This window comes from Oncorhynchus clarkii, chromosome 14, assembly GCF_045791955.1.
Source record: "Oncorhynchus clarkii lewisi isolate Uvic-CL-2024 chromosome 14, UVic_Ocla_1.0, whole genome shotgun sequence".
Lineage (NCBI taxonomy): Eukaryota > Metazoa > Chordata > Actinopteri > Salmoniformes > Salmonidae > Oncorhynchus > Oncorhynchus clarkii.
Genome location: NC_092160.1, coordinates 19474513 through 19494591, shown reverse-complemented (window position 1 = coordinate 19494591; position 20079 = coordinate 19474513). Strand labels below are relative to the sequence as shown.

General features: G+C 41.7%; 1 protein-coding gene across 2 annotated transcripts; it reads left to right on the top strand.

The window, feature by feature from the left end:
• Positions 1-481: 481 nt before the first annotated feature.
• Positions 482-18469, top strand: LOC139366021 (SAM and SH3 domain-containing protein 3-like). 2 transcript variants are annotated; one of them, XM_071103100.1, is made up of 9 exons: positions 501-684; positions 3254-3343; positions 5068-5202; positions 7069-7176; positions 7517-7655; positions 7956-8113; positions 16162-16380; positions 16660-16804; positions 17588-18469. In XM_071103100.1, exons 1-9 carry the CDS (start codon positions 616-618, stop codon positions 17794-17796), a joined length of 1272 nt encoding a protein of 423 aa, XP_070959201.1. In that variant the 5' UTR covers positions 501-615; the 3' UTR covers positions 17797-18469. The 2 variants fall into 2 exon arrangements, with proteins under 2 accessions (XP_070959202.1, XP_070959201.1); XM_071103101.1 differs by lacking the exon at positions 7069-7176 and having other exon boundaries at positions 482-684.
• The last annotated feature ends 1610 nt before the right edge of the window (positions 18470-20079 follow it).

Here is a 20079-nt window from a genome sequence, read left to right as displayed (position 1 = left end):
GGCAGAACATGCGAAGATGATTCATTTCTCCCACTCGGATAGATGGGATTTTTTTTCTTGTTTTGTAATAGGCAAATATAGACCAGCATGAGAGGAAGGCAATCACTAGTTCTGCATTTTTGTCACGACGGGACATGCATCTTTACAAGAAAATGTTTTTAGAAATAATGGTCATCTCTGTTTTATATTAATTATCCCCTATGTTAGAGAAATTAGATTAGATCCATTACTTTTTCTGAATAGATCAACCATTACTCTTTGTGAACCTAGAGATGAATCATCTCTTTCACCAGCGGTGTAGAACCAAAAATCCTAGGACAGAAAGGTATTCAGAAACGAAAAAGAAAGAAAATAAAAATACAAGCAAAGTTGAGTTTCTCTGGCAAACTCAAACCAAAGTGCCTACAGAAGTCTGCTTCTCCATTTCCTGTGTGGTCATGTGACTTCCTCTTAGTCTCTGGCTCCACTCTGTCAAACAGGAAGTCACTCTTTTTGTCTCTACTTTTTTGTCCTCTAGCAGTGACAACAGAGTGATAGGAGCCGCTGAAGTCTGCATTGGTACCCGTCTCTCCACTTTTGACCACAAAGAATTGCAGGAGGAACCATAGAGGAACAATGTTACGGCGAAAACCTTCCAACGCCTCAGAGAAGGAGCAGGTGCTGGAGAAGGTGCAGAAGAAGAAGGTGAGGAGGTTTGGGTTGTCTGTGTCTGTCTGTGAGTGATGATGATACGAAGTGCAATGACAAGAGGAGAAGGGCTGTGTGCACACTGCAAAAAGGGCTTTGGACTCCGATGTCTATCAAAAACGCATAGGCCTATTTATTTGTCCAAATGAGAAGTGAACAAGTGAAATAAGTACATTGTGTGAAAATATGTGATAGAACAAGATAGAGCAACGCAAAGTGTCCATCTTGCTGATGAATGAACACGGCGTGGAGAGTAATTTAGAAGAGTGCTACTTTCTCTGGTTCATCCCATTATACTGGACTAACCCCAACATTGAGATACACCTCTTAACCTATTGCCTATATGGGCTGCAAAGACTGACAGGATGTTCTACACAGGCTTAGAGGAAGAAACCTTTGTGGTGACCTGAAAAAACATTCTAAAACCTAGAACTGAAATAGATGGAAGCCTTGGTTGTCAGGGTTAAAAACATGAAATAATGCTTCTCACGGCACAACACGTTAGTTCCTCTCTAATATTGCTGTATGATTCATTGCTGTTGGCCTTGGACATATACGCTAAGTTCAGTTTGAGTCAGAGTTTCGTGGCTTCATGCTCTAAAGCTCTACTGGCTTGGTTGGGTAACAGCTAACCTCCTACGCTTAACCAGTGCCCTTGTTTTCCATCCGCAACCCATGTTCCACGCTCCTATCCAGGTTTCATTATAACACACCTCATTACCTTAATGCCATTGCTCCTCCTCACCACCACATGCGATAGTTTGTGATTATAATCAGTCCTGGATGAGAAAGGTCAACTGTATAGATTCAGGAACAGAGACACTGTAGAGTCAATGTACCTGAAACATGGGCTTTAGTGTGTTTTGAGGCCTGAGAAGGCAAATTATTTGCTCCTCAGCAAGATCACCTAATGGACATTAGATTATACTAATGCCTATCATTTTAAACTTAAAACTCTCTTCTCTGAGTGGTTGTTCCCCTCCTTTGGTTCAGTGGTTTGATTAGTATGTAGTCTTCTCACAGCCACCAAGGCTGTCTAGACATCTACAGCGATTAGCTGCCAACAGTTGGCCAACATGTACCCACTTCCTGTGGGTTTTAACTAGGGGCAAGAAGGAGAGGTGAAGATAGGCCATGGCCTCATGTGGAAAGTAATGGCTGCATATCTCTATAGGGAACTGCAACAATGAAAAATGTTGGACAGCAACAAGTACAGTATCAAATTGAGACCAAATCATATGTGCAATTACTCCAAGTTGGAGTATACAGTTGGGAATATTTAAAATTCATAACTGAAGTGTAGAATCAGAGATGTCAAGGCAAAAGAAGAGGTTTGTTGAAATGCATTGGAGAGATTAGAGGCATAGAGCAAATAAAAGCATACTAGGCTCCAACACAGGCTAGGCTCCAACACAGGCTAGGCTCCAACACAGGCTAGGCTCCAACACAGGCTAGGCTCCAACACAGGCTAGGCTCCAACACAGACTAGGCTCCAACACAGGCTAGGCTCCAACACAGGCTAGGCTCCAACACAGGCTAGGCTCCAACACAGGCTAGGCTCCAACACAGGCTAGGCTCCAACACAGGCTAGGCTCCAACACAGGCTAGGCTCCAACACAGACTAGGCTCCAACACAGGCTAGGCTCCAACACAGGCTAGGCTCCAACACAGGCTAGGCTCCAACACAGACTAGGCTCCAACACAGACTAGGCTCCAACACAGACTAGGCTCCAACACAGGCTAGGCTCCAACACAGGCTAGGCTCCAACACAGGCTAGGCTCCAACACAGGCTAGGCTCCAACACAGGCTAGGCTCCAACACAGGCTAGGCTCCAACACAGACTAGGCTCCAACACAGACTAGGCTCCAACACAGACTAGGCTCCAACACAGACTAGGCTCCAACACAATATACCTGACTTCAGCTTTTATCTTTGCCATATAACGGTTGTTTGATCATTTGAGAACAGTATTCCATAATGTTATCGATCTGTGTCTAGGCTTTTTATATCTGCGTAAGCAGTGGGTCATTCTACATATCCCATAATATATAACTACATATCCCATAATATATAACTACATATCCCATGACGACCAGCCGAGCTAGCATTATGACTCAGGCTGTCTGATGTAGAGATGTATTCTGTGAATCTCTACAGATAAGGACATGATACCAGGTATAGTGAAACATCAGTGTGATAGGTGCTATCTCAGGACGCAAACAATAGACTAGACGTTTGTCTGTCTCTCTCTCTCTCTCTGCACACAGCTGTTTCAAATGTTTTGAGGACTAATGATCAGATACATTTAGTTGGATCTAGGCTCTCTGTGTATTTCTCTGGGTCTCCTCTACATGAGTCTTCTGTGAATTTCTCTGCGTCTCCTCTACACGAGTCTTCTGTGTATTTCTCTGGGTCTCCTCTACATGAGTCTTCTGTGTATTTCTCTGGGTCTCCTCTACCTGAGTCTTCTGTGTATTTCTCTGGTCTCCTCTACATGAGTCCTCTGTGTATTTCTCTGGGTCTCCTCTACATGAGTCCTCTGTGTATTTCTCTCTGTCTCCACAGCTCACCCTGCAGAGGTCCAGCAGCTTCAAGGACTTCATGAAGCCCAAGTCCCCTGTAGTGCTGGACAAGGAGTTCAATTTGGACTACACAGTAAGTTTACAGTGTGACTGACTGGTTTTGAATTCGGGTCTCCATTACGCTGTGTCAGCGCGCGGAGCTAAAGCCTAGGCATTACCTTGGGACGCTAATGCAATTCTTCAGGGCTCAGACAAGGTTATTCATCACACGAGCATGGTTCACCAAACTACCTCTGTTACAAAGAAAAGTCTCTGTTGTCTTCCATTAGCAGCCAAACGTAATCACAGTTCCATCATGTAACAGTTTAATACTAACCATTGATTATGGAAATGCATAGTTTGTTTCAGTCTCTCTGTTTACTGAAATTCTAAAAGTGGTTGTTCCTCGACGGGGGACATACTGCTTTCATCCATACCCACATTCACCGCACACTGTCTATATAATGAACACAAAGGGCAAACTCACGAAAGTGTTTGAATCTTTAACCATGAAGGAAGTTTGCAGTTTATGCTTCCCAAAATTGCCCAAAACAAAGACCTGTCAAACAACCAATAGCCAAGTTCTGTACTTCCTCACTTTCACATTGATGACAATAACATCAAACTGAAATAGACAGCACTGTTATTTTGCTACTGTAGTTTTACAAACCGTATGACTGGAAGTTAGAAGACAGAGACAGCAGTTAAGAAGAAGTTTTCGACAAGGAGAGGAAGTTCACAGAGGATGAAGCTTAGAATTGTGTGTAAACGTCAAGAGACGGGACTGAAATAAACAAGCAGGATGTTCTCTGTGAAGTCAAGCAGGGAACTTATGGCTGCTGTCTTCGAGACAGCAGGCTGCTGTCTTCACAGTGGGATCCATTCACTACACTTAATGACATCTCCAGAACCTATCGGTTCCATTAACTGTGAGGGACATGGTTTAATTATGAGCTATCGACCCACGTGCTGCTCCTATGATTTTGTTTAGGGATTATTTTGTTGCAGTCCTGTCTTTCTGTGCACAAGCATGTATAGTGTGTGTACGGTATGTGTTTGTGTGCATGTGCTCGTGTGTGTGTGTACAAATGCATGCCAGCGTGAGAGAGTATGTCTCTATTTGCTCTATGTATGTGAGAAATCTGTAGTATTTGTTTACAGCACATGTGGTCTGTTATGCTGAAGTTGGGGCTGAAGGCTTCCATGTTAACTACACAGCCGTACTGTCTGATTGTAGCCCTGTGAGGAGGAGTTAGTATAACTGAATGTGGTGCTGACTGTACCATGCTATGTTATGTTCTGCTCTGTTCTACTCTCCTCTGTTCTGTTATGTTCTACTCTGTTCTGTTCTACTCTGTTCTGTTCTCTCACCAACACAGCTCCTTCAGGTCAAAATGTTCTGGCCTGCTGCCAGTGACACACACAAGCTTTCATCACAGCCAAGCTTTACTGGAAGCACTTTCACCGACAGTGTCCCAATCACCGATTCACGTCACACATTGCAATCTCTGTGTGTGTGTGTGTGTGTGTGTGTGTGTGTGTGTGTGTGTGTGTGTGTGTGTGTGTGTGTGTGTGTGTGTGTGTGTGTGAATCGCTAGCACGCGTGCGTGTGAACCACTAGAGCACATCCCCACACAAGTTACTGTGATAACTTAGCAAATAAAAACAGTTAGGTTAGGTGACCCTGTGCACTTAATTTGTGTCTGAGAATTCACAATTTTTGTGATTATACACAGATAACAGCAGTGCACATCACCCCCACCTTACAAAAATTAACTTAAGTAGATGTTGAAATGGTAACCAAAAGTAACCCTCTAGGTGCCGGAGGATGTGTCTGAGGAGGAGGCAGTGAAGAGTGGCAGTAAGCAGGGGAAGAAGTCGTGGCGTAACGTCATCTCCCGCACCATGACCCGTAAAACCTCCAAGAGGGTACAGAAGGCTCTGGCAGAGGGGGTAAGTGTAGGGTGATGTATTATGGGTAATGTAGTACATCTGGTTTGGTCTTAGCAAAGAATGTTCCAAAGCTAACATCAGGTAGGTGGAGTACAGCGATGACCGGAAGTTACTTTTTCATAACAGGTTAGGAGAATTAAAGTGGTAGTTTACAAGAATTAGGTTAAGGTTAGGAAAAGGGTTAGGGTGAGCTAAAATGGTCACCTGTTATGAAAAGTAATCTAGTCACAACCCTAACATCGTGGGTAGGTCTTCTTACCAAAAAAATCATCATAACTGACCTGTTGTCTACAAAAATGACAATTATATTGTAAATATGAACATAATGTATGATTGCACAATTCATTTATATTCATATATAGTTTTAAATGTGTGAAATAAAAAAACACAATTTTAGGCATAGATATTCAGTTTAACCCTGAAAATGACAGACACTTCATTTGAGTGATCATGGATATATCTACATATCGATCCAATTTCAATCAAATTCATTTATAAAGCCCTTTTAACATCAGCCGATGTCACAAAGAGCTATACAGAAACCCAGCCTAAAACCCCAAACAGCAAACAATGCTGTTTGGGGTTTTACTGTGTGTGTGTGTATATGGGTGTATATATATATATATATACATATACACACACACACACACACACAGTTGAAGTCGGAAGTTTACATACACTTAGGTTGGAGTCATTAAAACTCATTTTTCAACCACTCCACAAATGTCTTGTTAACAAACTATAGTTCTGGCAAGTTGGTTAGGACATCTACTTTGTGCATGACACAAGTAATTTTTCCAACAATTGTTTACAGACAGATTATTTTACTTCTAATTCACTGTATCACAATTCCAGTGGGTCAGAAGTTTACATACACTAAGTTGATTGTGCCTTTAAACAGCTTGGAAAATTCCAGAAAATTATGTCATGGCTTTAGAAGCTTCCGATAGGCTAATTTACATAATTTGAGTCAATTGGAGGTGCACCTGTGGATGTATTCAATGCCTACGTTCAAACTCAGTGCCTCTTTGCTTGACATCATGGGAAAATCAAAAGAAATCAGCCAAGACCTCAGGATTTTTTTTGTAGACCTCCACAAGACTGGTTCATCCTTGGGAGCAATTTCTAAATGCAGCAGCATCATGTAGTGAGGATGCTTTGCTGAAGGAGTGACTGGTGCACTTCACAAACATATGGCATCATGAGGAAGGAAAAATATGTATATATTGAAGCAACATCTCAAGACATCAGTCAGGAAGTTATAGCTTGGTCGCAAATGGGTCTTCCAAATGGACAATGACCCCAAGCATACTTCCTAAGTTGTGGCAAAACGGCATAAGGACAACAAAGTCAAGGTATTGGAGTGGCCATCACAAAGCCTCAACCCAATAGAAAATGTGTGGGCAGAACTGAAAAAGAGTGTGCGAGCAAGGAGGCCTACAAACCTGACTCAGTTACACCAGCTCTGCCAGGAGGAATGGGCCAAAATTCACCCAACTTATTGTTGGAAACTTGTGGAAGGCTACCCAAAACATTTGACCCAAGTTAAACAATTTAAAGGCAATGCTACCAAATACTAATTGAGTGTATGTAAACTTCTGACCCACTGGGAAGTTGATGAAAGAAATAGAAGCTGAAAAACCATTCTCTACTGTTATTCTGACATTTCACATTCTTAAAATAAAGTGGTGATCCTAACTGACCTAAGACAGGACATTTTTACTAGGATTAAATGTCAGGAATTGTGAAAAACTGAGTTTAAATGTACTTGGCCAGACTCTATGTAAACTTCTGACTTCGCACTGTACATGTATCAGTACCTCTTTTCCTGAACATTTTCAAAAGGTTGACAATGTCTCCCCCTAGTGGTCACATTCAAACAGCACCCAAAAAGGTTCAGACTTTCACAGCTTCAAGATGTTCTACCATATGAGGCCACACTACAGCACAGTCTACTTTGGAGACTTTTCTGATGTAAGGCCCTCAGTTGTCAAGCTGTCTGTATATGTACTACAGCCTAATTTTATGGCCATATATATATATATATATATATATAACAAAATATATGTATATATATATATATATATATATAACAAAATATATGTATATATATATATATATATATATATATATATATATATATATATATATATATAACAAAATATATGTGTATATATATATATATATAACAAAATATATGTATATATATATATAACAAAATATATGTATATTGTATAATGAATATACAGTATGTCTGTGGTTAGGGCAAATGTTGACCTGTTGTTGAACACTAATCAATATCCTCTATGTACAGGGGGAAAGTGGTGAGGAGGGCTCCCCGTCCCCCACCACAGACTGGATGCCAGACCTGACAGCAGGCAATAGGACCTCCGTGTGCTCCACAGGCTCAGAGGACACCATCTACAGCCCCCTCTCTCGCCAGCTCTCTGGGTGTAAACAAAAATATATTTTATTGAACCTGTCTAACAAGTCAAGTACATAAAGCTAACCCCCACTACATTCAAATCAGAAGCCCATAGTAGATATGAATTTTAATCATAGACATGTCCAGGGTTGCTGGGTGCTCCCATTACCAATCATGGCACAGCCACAAGCTTGGGAATATTAGAATGGTATGGCTAAAAGTTTTGAGGACAGTTCAGCTTCTTATTTTCAGGGAAACCTTTCATGGGACTATAAGGCTGTTAGGCAAGCTGACAATGCCTGCAATTGTCTGTCTATGCGTGCTGCAGGTGCGGACCGCCAGAGCCTAGACAGTGGCTACAGCCAGAGAGACAGCATGAGGCTGGAGGAGTCCAGTCCTCCCTACACAGGCCCCTTCTGTGGTCGCGCCCGCGTCCACACAGACTTCATCCCCAGCCCCTACGACATTGAGTCCCTCAAGCTCCAAGTAAGTAGACTGGTTTAACCAGATTTAAGTTAGCCTCAGCATTTATACTGGTTCAGGCAGACTACCAAGTAAGACCCTCCCTAGGGAACTTGTTAACAGATTGTGAAATAAAATAATGGTTCCTTAATCATTATCCATGGCTGACATGGCTGAGCCAATCTTACTGAGCGCTGATCAGATTAAACATATCACATAATTACAGTAGTTTTGCAGTAGCTCAGTGAAGAATACAATTACAGTAGTATTATAGTAGCTCAGTGAAGTATACAATTAAAGTAGCTCAGTGAAGTGTACAATTACTGTAGTATTGCCAGCAGCATACCACCCTGCATCCCACTGCTGGCTTGCTTCTGAAGCTGGAAGTGGTGTTGGAGGGTCAGTAGGAGGCACTCTTTCCTCTGGTCTAAAAAATATCCCAATGACATTGCCCTTTGTAGGGTACAATTACAGTAGTATTATAGTAGCTCAGTGAAGTATACAATTAAAGTAGCTCAGTGAAGTGTACAATTACTGTAGTATTAGAGTAGCTCAGTGAAGTATAGAGTGACCTATACCACAAATGTATGTGATCTTATAGCATGTAACTCAAATCAAAGTTTATTTGTCACGTGCGCCGAATACAACAAGTGTAGACCTTACAGTGAAATGCTGAATACAACAAGTGTAGACCTTACAGTGAAATGCCGAATACAACAAGTGTAGACCTTACAGTGAAATGCCGAATACAACAAGTGTAGGTAGACCTTACAGTGAAATGCCGAATACAACAAGTGTAGACCTTACAGTGAAATGCCGAATACAACAAGTGTAGACCTTACAGTGAAATGCCGAATACAACAAGTGTAGACCTTACAGTGAAATGCCGAATACAACAAGTGTAGACCTTACAGTGAAATGCTGACTTACAGGCTCTAACCAATAGTGCAAAAAAGGTAATAGGTAAGTAAAGGAATAAAACAACAGGCTATAAAAGTAGCGAGGCTACATACAGACACCGGTTAGTCAGGCTGATTGAGGTAGTATGTACATGTAGTTATGGTTAAAGTGACTATGTATATATGATGAACAGAGTAGCAGTAGCGTAAAAGAGGGTGTTGGTGGGTGGGACACTATGCAGATAGCCTGGTTAGCCAATGTGCGGGAGCACTGGTTGGTCGGCCCAATTGAGGTAGTATGTATAGTTAAAGTGACTGTGCATATATGAAAAACAGAGAGTAGCAGCAATGTAAAAAGAGGGGTTGGGAGGCACATAACACAAACGGCCATTTGATTACCTGTTCAGGAGTCTTATGGCTTGGGGGTAAAAACTGTTGAGAAGCCTTTTTGTCCTAGACTTGGCACTCCGGTACTGCTTGCCATGCGGTAGTAGAGAGAACAGTCTGACTGGGGTGGCTGGGGTCTTTGACAATTTTTAGGGCCTTCCTCTGACACCACCTGGTGTTGAGGTCCTGGATGGCAGGCAGCTTAGCCCCTGTGATGTACTGGGCCCCGTACGCACTACCCTCTGTAGGGCTTTGCGGCCGTGATGCAACCTGCTCTCGATGTTGCAGCTGTAGAACCTTTTGAGGATCCATGCCAAATCCTTTTAGTTTCCTGAGGGGGAATAGGCTTTGTCGTGCCCTCTTCACGATTGTCTTGGTGTGTCTGGACCATTCTAGTTTGTTATTGATGTGGACACCAAGGAACTTGAAGTTCTCAACCTGCTCCACTACAGCCCTGTCGATGAGAATGTGGGTGTGCTCGGTCCTCCAGTCCACAATCATCTCCTTAGTCTTGGTTACGTTGAGGGATAGGTTGTTATTCTGGCACCACCCGGCCAGGTCTCTGACCTCCGCCCTATAGGCTGTCTCGTCGTTGTCGGTGATCAGGTCTACCATTGTTGTGTCGTCTGCAAACTTAATGGTGGTGTTGAAGTCGTGCCAGATCATGTTTGGATGGAGGTAGTCATCATTCACTGTTTATGTAACTGGAATGCAGATCGTGTTTGGATGGAGGTAGTCATCATTCACTGTTTATGTAACTGCAGATCGTGTTTGGATGGAGGTAGTCATCATTCACTGTTTATGTAACTGGAATGCAGATCGTGTTTGGATGGAGGTAGTCATCATTCACTGTTTATGTAACTGCAGATCGTGTTTGGATGGAGGTAGTCATCATTCACTGTTTATGTAACTGGAATGCAGATCATGTTTGGATGGAGGTAGTCATCATTCACTGTTTATGTAACTGCAGATCGTGTTTGGATGGAGGTAGTCATCATTCACTGTTTATGTAACTGGAATGCAGATCATGTTTGGATGGAGGTAGTCATCATTCACTGTTTATGTAACTGGAATGCAGATCGTGTTTGGATGGAGGTAGTCATCATTCACTGTTTATGTAACTGCAGATCGTGTTTGGATGGAGGTAGTCATCATTCACTGTTTATGCAACTGGAATGCAGATCATGTTTGGATGGAGGTAGTCATCATTCACTGTTTATGTAACTGTTTATGTAATGCAGATCGTGTTTGGATGGAGGTAGTCATCATTCACTGTTTATGTAACTGGAATGCAGATCGTGTTTGGATGGAGGTAGTCATCATTCACTGTTTATGTAACTGGAATGCAGATCGTGTTTGGATGGAGGTAGTCATCATTCACTGTTTATGTAACTGGAATGCAGATCGTGTTTGGATGGAGGTAGTCATCATTCACTGTTTATGTAACTGGAATGCAGATCGTGTTTGGATCGTGGTTGGTAGGTAGTCATCATTCACTGTTTATGTAACTGGTAACTGCAGATCGTGTTTGGATGGAGGTAGTCATCATTCACTGTTTATGTAACTGGAACTGTTTATGTAACTGCAGATCGTGTTTGGATGGAGGTAGTCGTGTTTGGATGGAGGTAGTCATCATTCACATGTCATTCACTGTTTATGTAACTGGAATGCAGATCGTGTTTATGTTTGGATGGAATGCAGATCGTGTTTGGATGGAGGTAGTCATCATTCACTGTTTATGTAACTGCAGATTGTGTTTGGATGGAGGTAGTCATCATTCACTGTTTATGTAACTGGAATGCAGATCGTGTTTGGATGGAGGGTAGTCATCATTCACTGTTTATGTAACTGGAATGCAGATCGTGTTTGGATGGAGGTAGTCATCATTCACTGTTTATGTAACTGGAATGCAGATCATGTTTGGATGGAGGTAGTCATCATTCACTGTTTATGTAACTGGAATGCAGATCTGTTTATGTAACTGCAGATCGTGTTTGGATGGAGGTAGTCATCATTCACTGTTTATGTAACTGGAATGCAGATCGTGTTTGGATGGAGGTAGTCATCATTCACTGTTTATGTAACTGGAATGCAGATCATGTTTGGATGGAGGTAGTCATCATTCACTGTTTATGTAACTGGAATGCAGATCGTGTTTGGATGGAGGTAGTCATCATTCACTGTTTATGTAACTGCAGATCGTGGTTGGATGGAGGTAGTCATCATTCACTGTTTATGTAACTGGAATGCAGATCATGTTTGGATGGAGGTAGTCATCATTCACTGTTTATGTAACTGCAGATCGTGTTTGGATGGAGGTAGTCATCATTCACTGTTTATGTAACTGGAATCCAGATCGTGTTTGGATGGAGGTAGTCATCATTCACTGTTTATGTAACTGCAGATCGTGTTTGGATGGAGGTAGTCATCATTCACTGTTTATGTAACTGGAATGCAGATCGTGTTTGGATGGAGGTAGTCATCATTCACTGTTTATGTAACTGGAATCCAGATCGTGTTTGGATGGAGGTAGTCATCATTCACTGTTTATGTAACTGGAATGCAGATCATGTTTGGATGGAGGTAGTCATCATTCACTGTTTATGTAACTGCAGATCGTGTTTGGATGGAGGTAGTCATCATTCACTGTTTATGTAACTGGAATGCAGATCATGTTTGGATGGAGGTAGTCATCATTCACTGTTTATGTAACTGGAATGCAGATCGTGTTTGGATGGAGGTAGTCAACATTCACTGTTTATGTAACTGGAATGCAGATCGTGTTTGGATGGAGGTAGTCATCATTCACTGTTTATGTAACTGGAGGTAGTCATCATTCACTGTTTATGTAACTGGAATGCAGATCGTGTTTGGATGGAGGTAGTCATCATTCACTGTTTATGTAACTGCAGATCATGTTTGGATGGAGGTAGTCATCATTCACTGTTTATGTAACTGCAGATCGTGTTTGGATGGAGGTAGTCATCATTCACTGTTTATGTAACTGGAATCCAGATCGTGTTTGGATGGAGGTAGTCATCATTCACTGTTTATGTAACTGCAGATCGTGTTTGGATGGAGGTAGTCATCATTCACTGTTTATGTAACTGGAATGCAGATCGTGTTTGGATGGAGGTAGTCATCATTCACTGTTTATGTAACTGGAATGCAGATCGTGTTTGGATGGAGGTAGTCATCATTCACTGTTTATGTAACTGCAGATCGTGTTTGGATGTAGGTAGTCATCATTCACTGTTTATGTAACTGGAATGCAGATCGTGTTTGGATGGAGGTAGTCATCATTCACATTCTGTTTATGTAACTGGAATGCAGATCGTGTTTGGATGGAGGTAGTCATCATTCACTGTTTATGTAACTGCAGATCATGTTTGGATGGAGGTAGTCATCATTCACTGTTTATGTAACTGCAGATCGTGTTTGGATGGAGGTAGTCATCATTCACTGTTTATGTAACTGGAATCCAGATCGTGTTTGGATGGAGGTAGTCATCATTCACTGTTTATGTAACTGCAGATCGTGTTTGGATGGACTGTTTATGATCGTGTTTGGATGGAGGTAGTCATCATTCACTGTTTATGTAACTGGAATGCAGATCGTGTTTGGATGGAGGTAGTCATCATTCACTGTTTATGTAACTGGAATGCAGATCGTGTTTGGATGGAGGTAGTCATCATTAACTGGTCATCATTCACTGTTTATGTAACTGGAATGCAGATCGTGTTTGGATGGAGGTAGTCAACATTCACTGTTTATGTAACTGCAGATCGTGTTTGGATGGAGGTAGTCATCATTCACTGTTTATGTAACTGGAATGCAGATCGTGTTTGGATGGAGGTAGTCAACATTCACTGTTTATGTAACTGGAATGCAGATCGTGTTTGGATGGAGGTAGTCATCATTCACTGTTTATGTAACTGCAGATCGTGTTTGGATGGAGGTAGTCATCATTCACTGTTTATGTAACTGCAGATCGTGTTTGGATGGAGGTAGTCATCATTCACTGTTTATGTAACTGGAATCCAGATCGTGTTTGGATGGAGGTAGTCATCATTCACTGTTTATGTAACTGGAATGCAGATCGTGTTTGGATGGAGGTAGTGTTTGGATATGTCATCGTGTTTGGATGGAGGTATTCACTGTTTATGAATGCAGATCGTGTTTGGATGGAGGTAGTCATCATTCACTGTTTATGTAACTGTTTATGTAACTGCAGATCTGCAGATCGTGTTTGGATGGAGGTAGTCATCATTCACTGTTTATGTAACTGGAATGCAGATCGTGTTTATGTTTGGATGGAGGTAGTCATCATTCACTGTTTATGTAACTGGAATGCAGATCATGTTTGGATGGAGGTAGTCATCATTCACATTCACTGTTTATGTCATCAACTGGAATCCAGATCGTGTTTGGATGGAGGTAGTCATCATTCACTGTTTATGTAACTGCAGATCGTGTTTGGATGGAGGTAGTCATCATTCACTGTTTATGTAACTGGAATGCAGATCGTGTTTGGATGGAGGTAGTCATCATTCACTGTTTATGTAACTGGAATCCAGATCGTGTTTGGATGGAGGTAGTCATCATTCACTGTTTATGTAACTGGAATGCAGATCATGTTTGGATGGAGGTAGTCATCATTCACTGTTTATGTAACTGCAGATCGTGTTTGGATGGAGGTAGTCATCATTCACTGTTTATGTAACTGGAATGCAGATCGTGTTTGGATGGAGGTAGTCATCATTCACTGTTTATGTAACTGGAATGCAGATCATGTTTGGATGGAGGTAGTCATCATTCACTGTTTATGTAACTGGAATGCAGATCGTGTTTGGATGGAGGTAGTCATCATTCACTGTTTATGTAACTGCAGATCGTGGTTGGATGGAGGTAGTCATCATTCACTGTTTATGTAACTGGAATGCAGATCATGTTTGGATGGAGGTAGTCATCATTCACTGTTTATGTAACTGCAGATCGTGTTTGGATGGAGGTAGTCATCATTCACTGTTTATGTAACTGGAATCCAGATCGTGTTTGGATGGAGGTAGTCATCATTCACTGTTTATGTAACTGCAGATCGTGTTTGGATGGAGGTAGTCATCATTCACTGTTTATGTAACTGGAATGCAGATCGTGTTTGGATGGAGGTAGTCATCATTCACTGTTTATGTAACTGGAATCCAGATCGTGTTTGGATGGAGGTAGTCATCATTCACTGTTTATGTAACTGGAATGCAGATCATGTTTGGATGGAGGTAGTCATCATTCACTGTTTATGTAACTGCAGATCGTGTTTGGATGGAGGTAGTCATCATTCACTGTTTATGTAACTGGAATGCAGATCATGTTTGGATGGAGGTAGTCATCATTCACTGTTTATGTAACTGGAATGCAGATCTGTTTATGTAACTGCAGATCATGTTTGGATGGAGGTAGTCATCATTCACTGTTTATGTAACTGGAATGCAGATCGTGTTTGGATGGAGGTAGTCATCATTCACTGTTTATGTAACTGTTTATGTAATGCAGATCGTGTTTGGATGGAGGTAGTCATCATTCACTGTTTTTATGAATGCAGATCGTGTTTGGAATGTCATCATTCACAGATCGTGTTTGGATGGAGGTAGTCATCATTCACTGTTTATGTAACTGGAATGCAGATCGTGTTTGGATGGAGGTAGTCATCATTCACTGTTTATGTAACTGGAATGTCATCATTCACAGATCGTGTTTGGATGGAGGTAGTCATCATTCACTGTTTATGGTAACTGCAGATCGTGTTTGGATGGAGGTAGTCATCATTCACTGTTTATGTAACTGGAATGTCATCATTCAGATAGTCATCATTCACTGTAGTCATCATTCACTGTTTATGTAACTGGAATGCAGATCATGTTTGGATGGAGGTACTGGAATGCAGATCGTGTTTGGATGGAGGTAGTCAACATTCACTGTTTATGTAACTGGAATGCAGATCGTGTTTGGATGGAGGTAGTCATCATTCACTGTTTATGTAACTGCAGATCATGTTTGGATGGAGGTACTGTTTATGTAACTGGAATCCAGATCGTGTTTGGATGGAGGTAGTCATCATTCACTGTTTATGTAACTGGAATGCAGATCGTGTTTGGATGGAGGTAGTCATCATTCACTGTTTATGTAACTGGAATCCAGATCGTGTTTGGATGGAGGTAGTCATCATTCACTGTTTATGTAACTGGAATGCAGATCGTGTTTGGATGGAGGTAGTCATCATTCACTGTTTATGTAACTGGAATGCAGATCGTGTTTGGATGGAGGTAGTCATCATTCACTGTTTATGTAACTGGAATGCAGATCGTGTTTGGATGGAGGTAGTCATCATTCACTGTTTATGTAACTGGAATGCAGATCGTGTTTGGATGGAGGTAGTCATCATTCACTGTTTATGTAACTGGAATGCAGATCGTGTTTGGATGGAGGTAGTGTTTGGATGGAGGTAGTCATCATTCACTGTTTATGTAATGCAGATCGTGTTTGGATAGTCATCTGTTTATGTAACTGGAATGCAGATCATGTTTGGATGGAGGTAGTCATCATTCACTGTTTATGTAACTGCAGATTGTGTTTGGATGGAGGTAGTCATCATTCACTGTTTATTCACTGTTTATGTAACTGGAATGCAGATCGTGTTTGGATGGAGGTAGTCATCATTCACTGTTTATGTAACTGGAATGCAGATCGTGTTTGGATGGAGGTAGTCATCATTCACTGTTTCTCCTGCAGAAAGGTGACATCATCCAGATAATTGAGAAAGACCCGGTGGGCACATGGACGGGGAAGCTCAACAACAAGGTGGGCACCTTTAAGTTCATCTACGTCAACATCCTACCGGACGAGACCACACCGCCCATGAGGAAGAGGTGCTCCGGCAAGAACCGCCGCTCCATGGCCAAAGACAAGCCCCAGACCCTGGAGGAAGTTCTGGAGAGGATCGGTCTCATCGTAAGACAATCATATCCTCTTAATCTCAGAGATTCAAATAGACAGGTGGCTTAGAGAACGCAATCAAAGAGCAATCATTACTAACTTGGATCAGTTGTGTTGGGAAGAGTTTAAACTGAGAGGTGTATAAAGACCTTAGTGAAATTGGATAAATACCTGACCACGCATCTCACATAATTGCAATTCATTCGAAGCACTCATAATTCCCTGTCAATTAACCTTTCTTTTTGGATTTTGTGTAATGCTAATGCTAATGTGATGCTTCTCCCTGTCGTTCAGGAGCTGGGCTCTTTGCTGTCTATGCATGGCTTCCAGAGCCTGGAGGACTTTAGCGGACTGAAGGAGTCCCACCTCAATGAGCTCAACATCACAGATGCTGAACAACGTACAAAGATCCTGACTGCTACTGAGCTGCTGCGTGAATGTAGGTCCACTATCCATTCCATATAACAACGTACTCGCACTAAAGGAGGCCCATGATCACATTATGATCACACATAAACACACCTACAGGAGGCCCACCACACACAGATACCATTATTTACTGCATCTAGTCGATGCAATAATGTACTTGAAATCAGTCAGCAAATTGTATATATTTAAATGTATATACAGTCAATTTTACCTTCTACTTGGGAGCCTCCCTCATAGCCTCTTATGTGGTACTTCAAGATGTAATGTAATGCAGGACATTTTCAGCAAGGCCTAGAAGGGTACTCTTTTCTCTGTACAGTGCTATCACCAGCTTTCTCTCCTTTCCGGGAAAACTGTTCGCTAATTAGCTTAATATTATGAGGCTCACTGTACAGTAATGGTACAACGTTCCGCTCACATTTTCTCGTTGTGCTCATTGGCCTGTAGGAAACCCCATTTGGCCCTCAGAAACACTTTTGATATGGAAGCTCTCTTTCCTCCAGCCAGATCATTAGCCCTCATTTAAACACCTTTCTCTAGCTGTTTCCTCTGCTTGGAACATAACCACTTGGTTGGCCCTTAGCCTAAGGGGCTAGCAGCTCCGACATGCTTCCCTGTTCTAATTACATACACTATGGCCAGGATTCAAACGAACCACACTGCACTGACCGCTCTGCACTTGACTTTTAAAGGCAATTTAAAAGTCAAGTCAAAACGTTAGAGGCACATACTGAAATAATGGCATTTGTACCAACACTTGAGGTGATGGTTGTCTTGTCTTTGTCCCTCTCAGCGGATGATGAGTCTGAGCCAGAGGAGGAGGTAAGTAGCGTTGAGGAGAAGGGTGATGTACCCAGGGACTCGGGCTGCTTCGAGAGCACAGAAAACCTGGAGAACGGGCGCCATGAACCAGAGGGAGAGCCAGGTACAGAGCAGAAGTCTAACCAGGAGCCAGAGCAGCACCAGGTTGAAGAGGGGCAGCTGAGTTCTGTTGAGGAGTAACTGCAGGAGCTTACAGTGGACGTGGTGGTCACCTGAAAACTGAAGAGAGGCTCTGGAATTGATGAGCCTTGGTTGGTTGACTGTACTGATGGACATTTTATCAAAAGCCAACGACAATTGGTTGATTGATTCAAACTATCAGGATAGAGTGATAGTCAGGATTAAGCCATATATATTGAGAGGGAGTGTCTTTTCATTTGTGGCCTGCACACTTTTAAAACAAAGGTCACAAGGCTGCAGCCGGAGCTTCACCAGTAACTATTGGAAATGTTTTGGAAGAATACAAGACTTTTGAAAGCTTGGTTTGGTCAAGCTGTAAATATGAATTGATTGTGCAAGTGTCATCCTTTTCACTGATACCATGTAATTTGAGCAGGCCTGAGAGGATTTTGTATAAACTCAGAGCCTTCTTGTCATCTTTCCAGGCTACTATTAGACCTTAGTGAGGACATACAAATTGTAATATTCTTCAATGTGTTTTTGACCTGATATGGTCACGTATTTCATATTCCCATCAACGGATAGGTAGGAAATATACATTTTCTGTAACTTGTAAATCCTTTATTCTGTCAAGTTCTCTGTTCATTTAACATTTTAATTGTGTTGTAATGTTTTTTTGCATTCATGTTTTTTCATCTTTTATTTGGGAAATAAACTGAAATAAAACCATGAATATGTGGACTGTATAACTTTTACACATAGATTGGAGGTAGTGTGGAGGGTCAGGGAGGGAGGTAGGAGGGATGTAGGTTGGAGGTAGTGGGGAGGGTCAGGGAGGGGTAGGATGGAGGTAGTGTGGAGGAAGGTTGGTTAGAGGGTCATGGATATAGATTGGAGGTAGTGTGGAGGGTCAGGGTGGAAGGTTCGAGGGTAAGTGAGGTAGTGTGGGGGGTCAGGGAAGAAGTTTGGAGGTAGGGTTGAGGGTGTTAAACACCGTTTGTGACACACAAAGGCTGCGTTTAGACAGCCAGACCAATAATTTTTTTACACTAAATTTATATTTTTGACCAATCACAGATCAGCTCTGAAAAAGATTGTTTAGACAGCCAGACCAATTATTTTTGTACACTAAATTTATATTTTTGACCAATCACAGATCTTTTTCAGAAAAGACCAATTAGTGGTAAAATAGACCAGGTCGAATCTTATTATTCGTATCTCAGAGCCATTTGCTTTGCTAGTTATAGCTTAATGTTAGCATTAAAGCCTGGTGGGTTAGCCACCTGCAGATTCATGCAGGTTGGTAACGTCAGGAGATGGGATTATGGTTAATCGTTTACCTAGCTACATGTCTTAATATGTTTGAGCCAATCAGTTGTGTTGTGACAAGGTATGTTTGGTATACAGAAGATAGACTTGGTCTTTTACCAAATATGGCTATCTGTGACCTACCGCCTTGATCTGATCTTAGGTAGCAAAAATTGAAATTGTGTTTTTTACATTGGATAAAAGTAGAGACGCAGGGCAACAAAATGTATATCATACACTGCATTTGCGGAACAATGGCAAAGTAATTCTGCTAATTTTGATAAGCATGTAACCTCACTTTTGAGAAAATAGCCTTTGAATGTTTTGGTACGTACTGGAGAGCTCTTCTTTGTCTACACCCATTCAGCATCATTCACAACCTCTTAAGCTTTAGCCCCACCCATCTCTTTAAGGTTTGAGCCGAGCCTTCTGTCCTAACAACAATCAAGCACCGAAGCTAACTGGATAACTTTAGCTAGCTTGCTAGCTACTTCCAGACACAAATGAGAGAACAGCTCACTGACCATTTTATTCACCCTAGCAGAGCTGGTTAGGCTGTTTTTGATGTTATGCAGATCGATGGTGACTGCAACTGTACTGCTGGCAACAATTTACACTTTTTTTACCAACATTTACTAACACTGGCCATATTTGCGTTTGTAAATTCGTCAATTCAGCTGCACTCTGGCAGACAGAGGAGAGTGCTCTGAAATTGGAGAAGATGGCCAGAGTGAATTTACCAGCTACATCTATCAACAGTTGTTGCAGTGACATTCTATTGAAGTGGTCATTGCTCTTTTGTTAAAACTTCTTAAGGATAGCCCCCTTTTTTTCAATTTTTGCCTAAATGACATACCCAAATCTAACTGCCTGTAGCTCAGACCCTGAAGCAAGATATGCATATTCTTGGTACCATTTGAAAGGAAACACTTTGAAGGTTGTGGAAATGTGAATTGGATGCAGGAGAATATAACACAAACTGTTTTTTTCTACCATCTTTGAAATGCAAGAGAAAGGTCCCAGTTCCAGCCATCA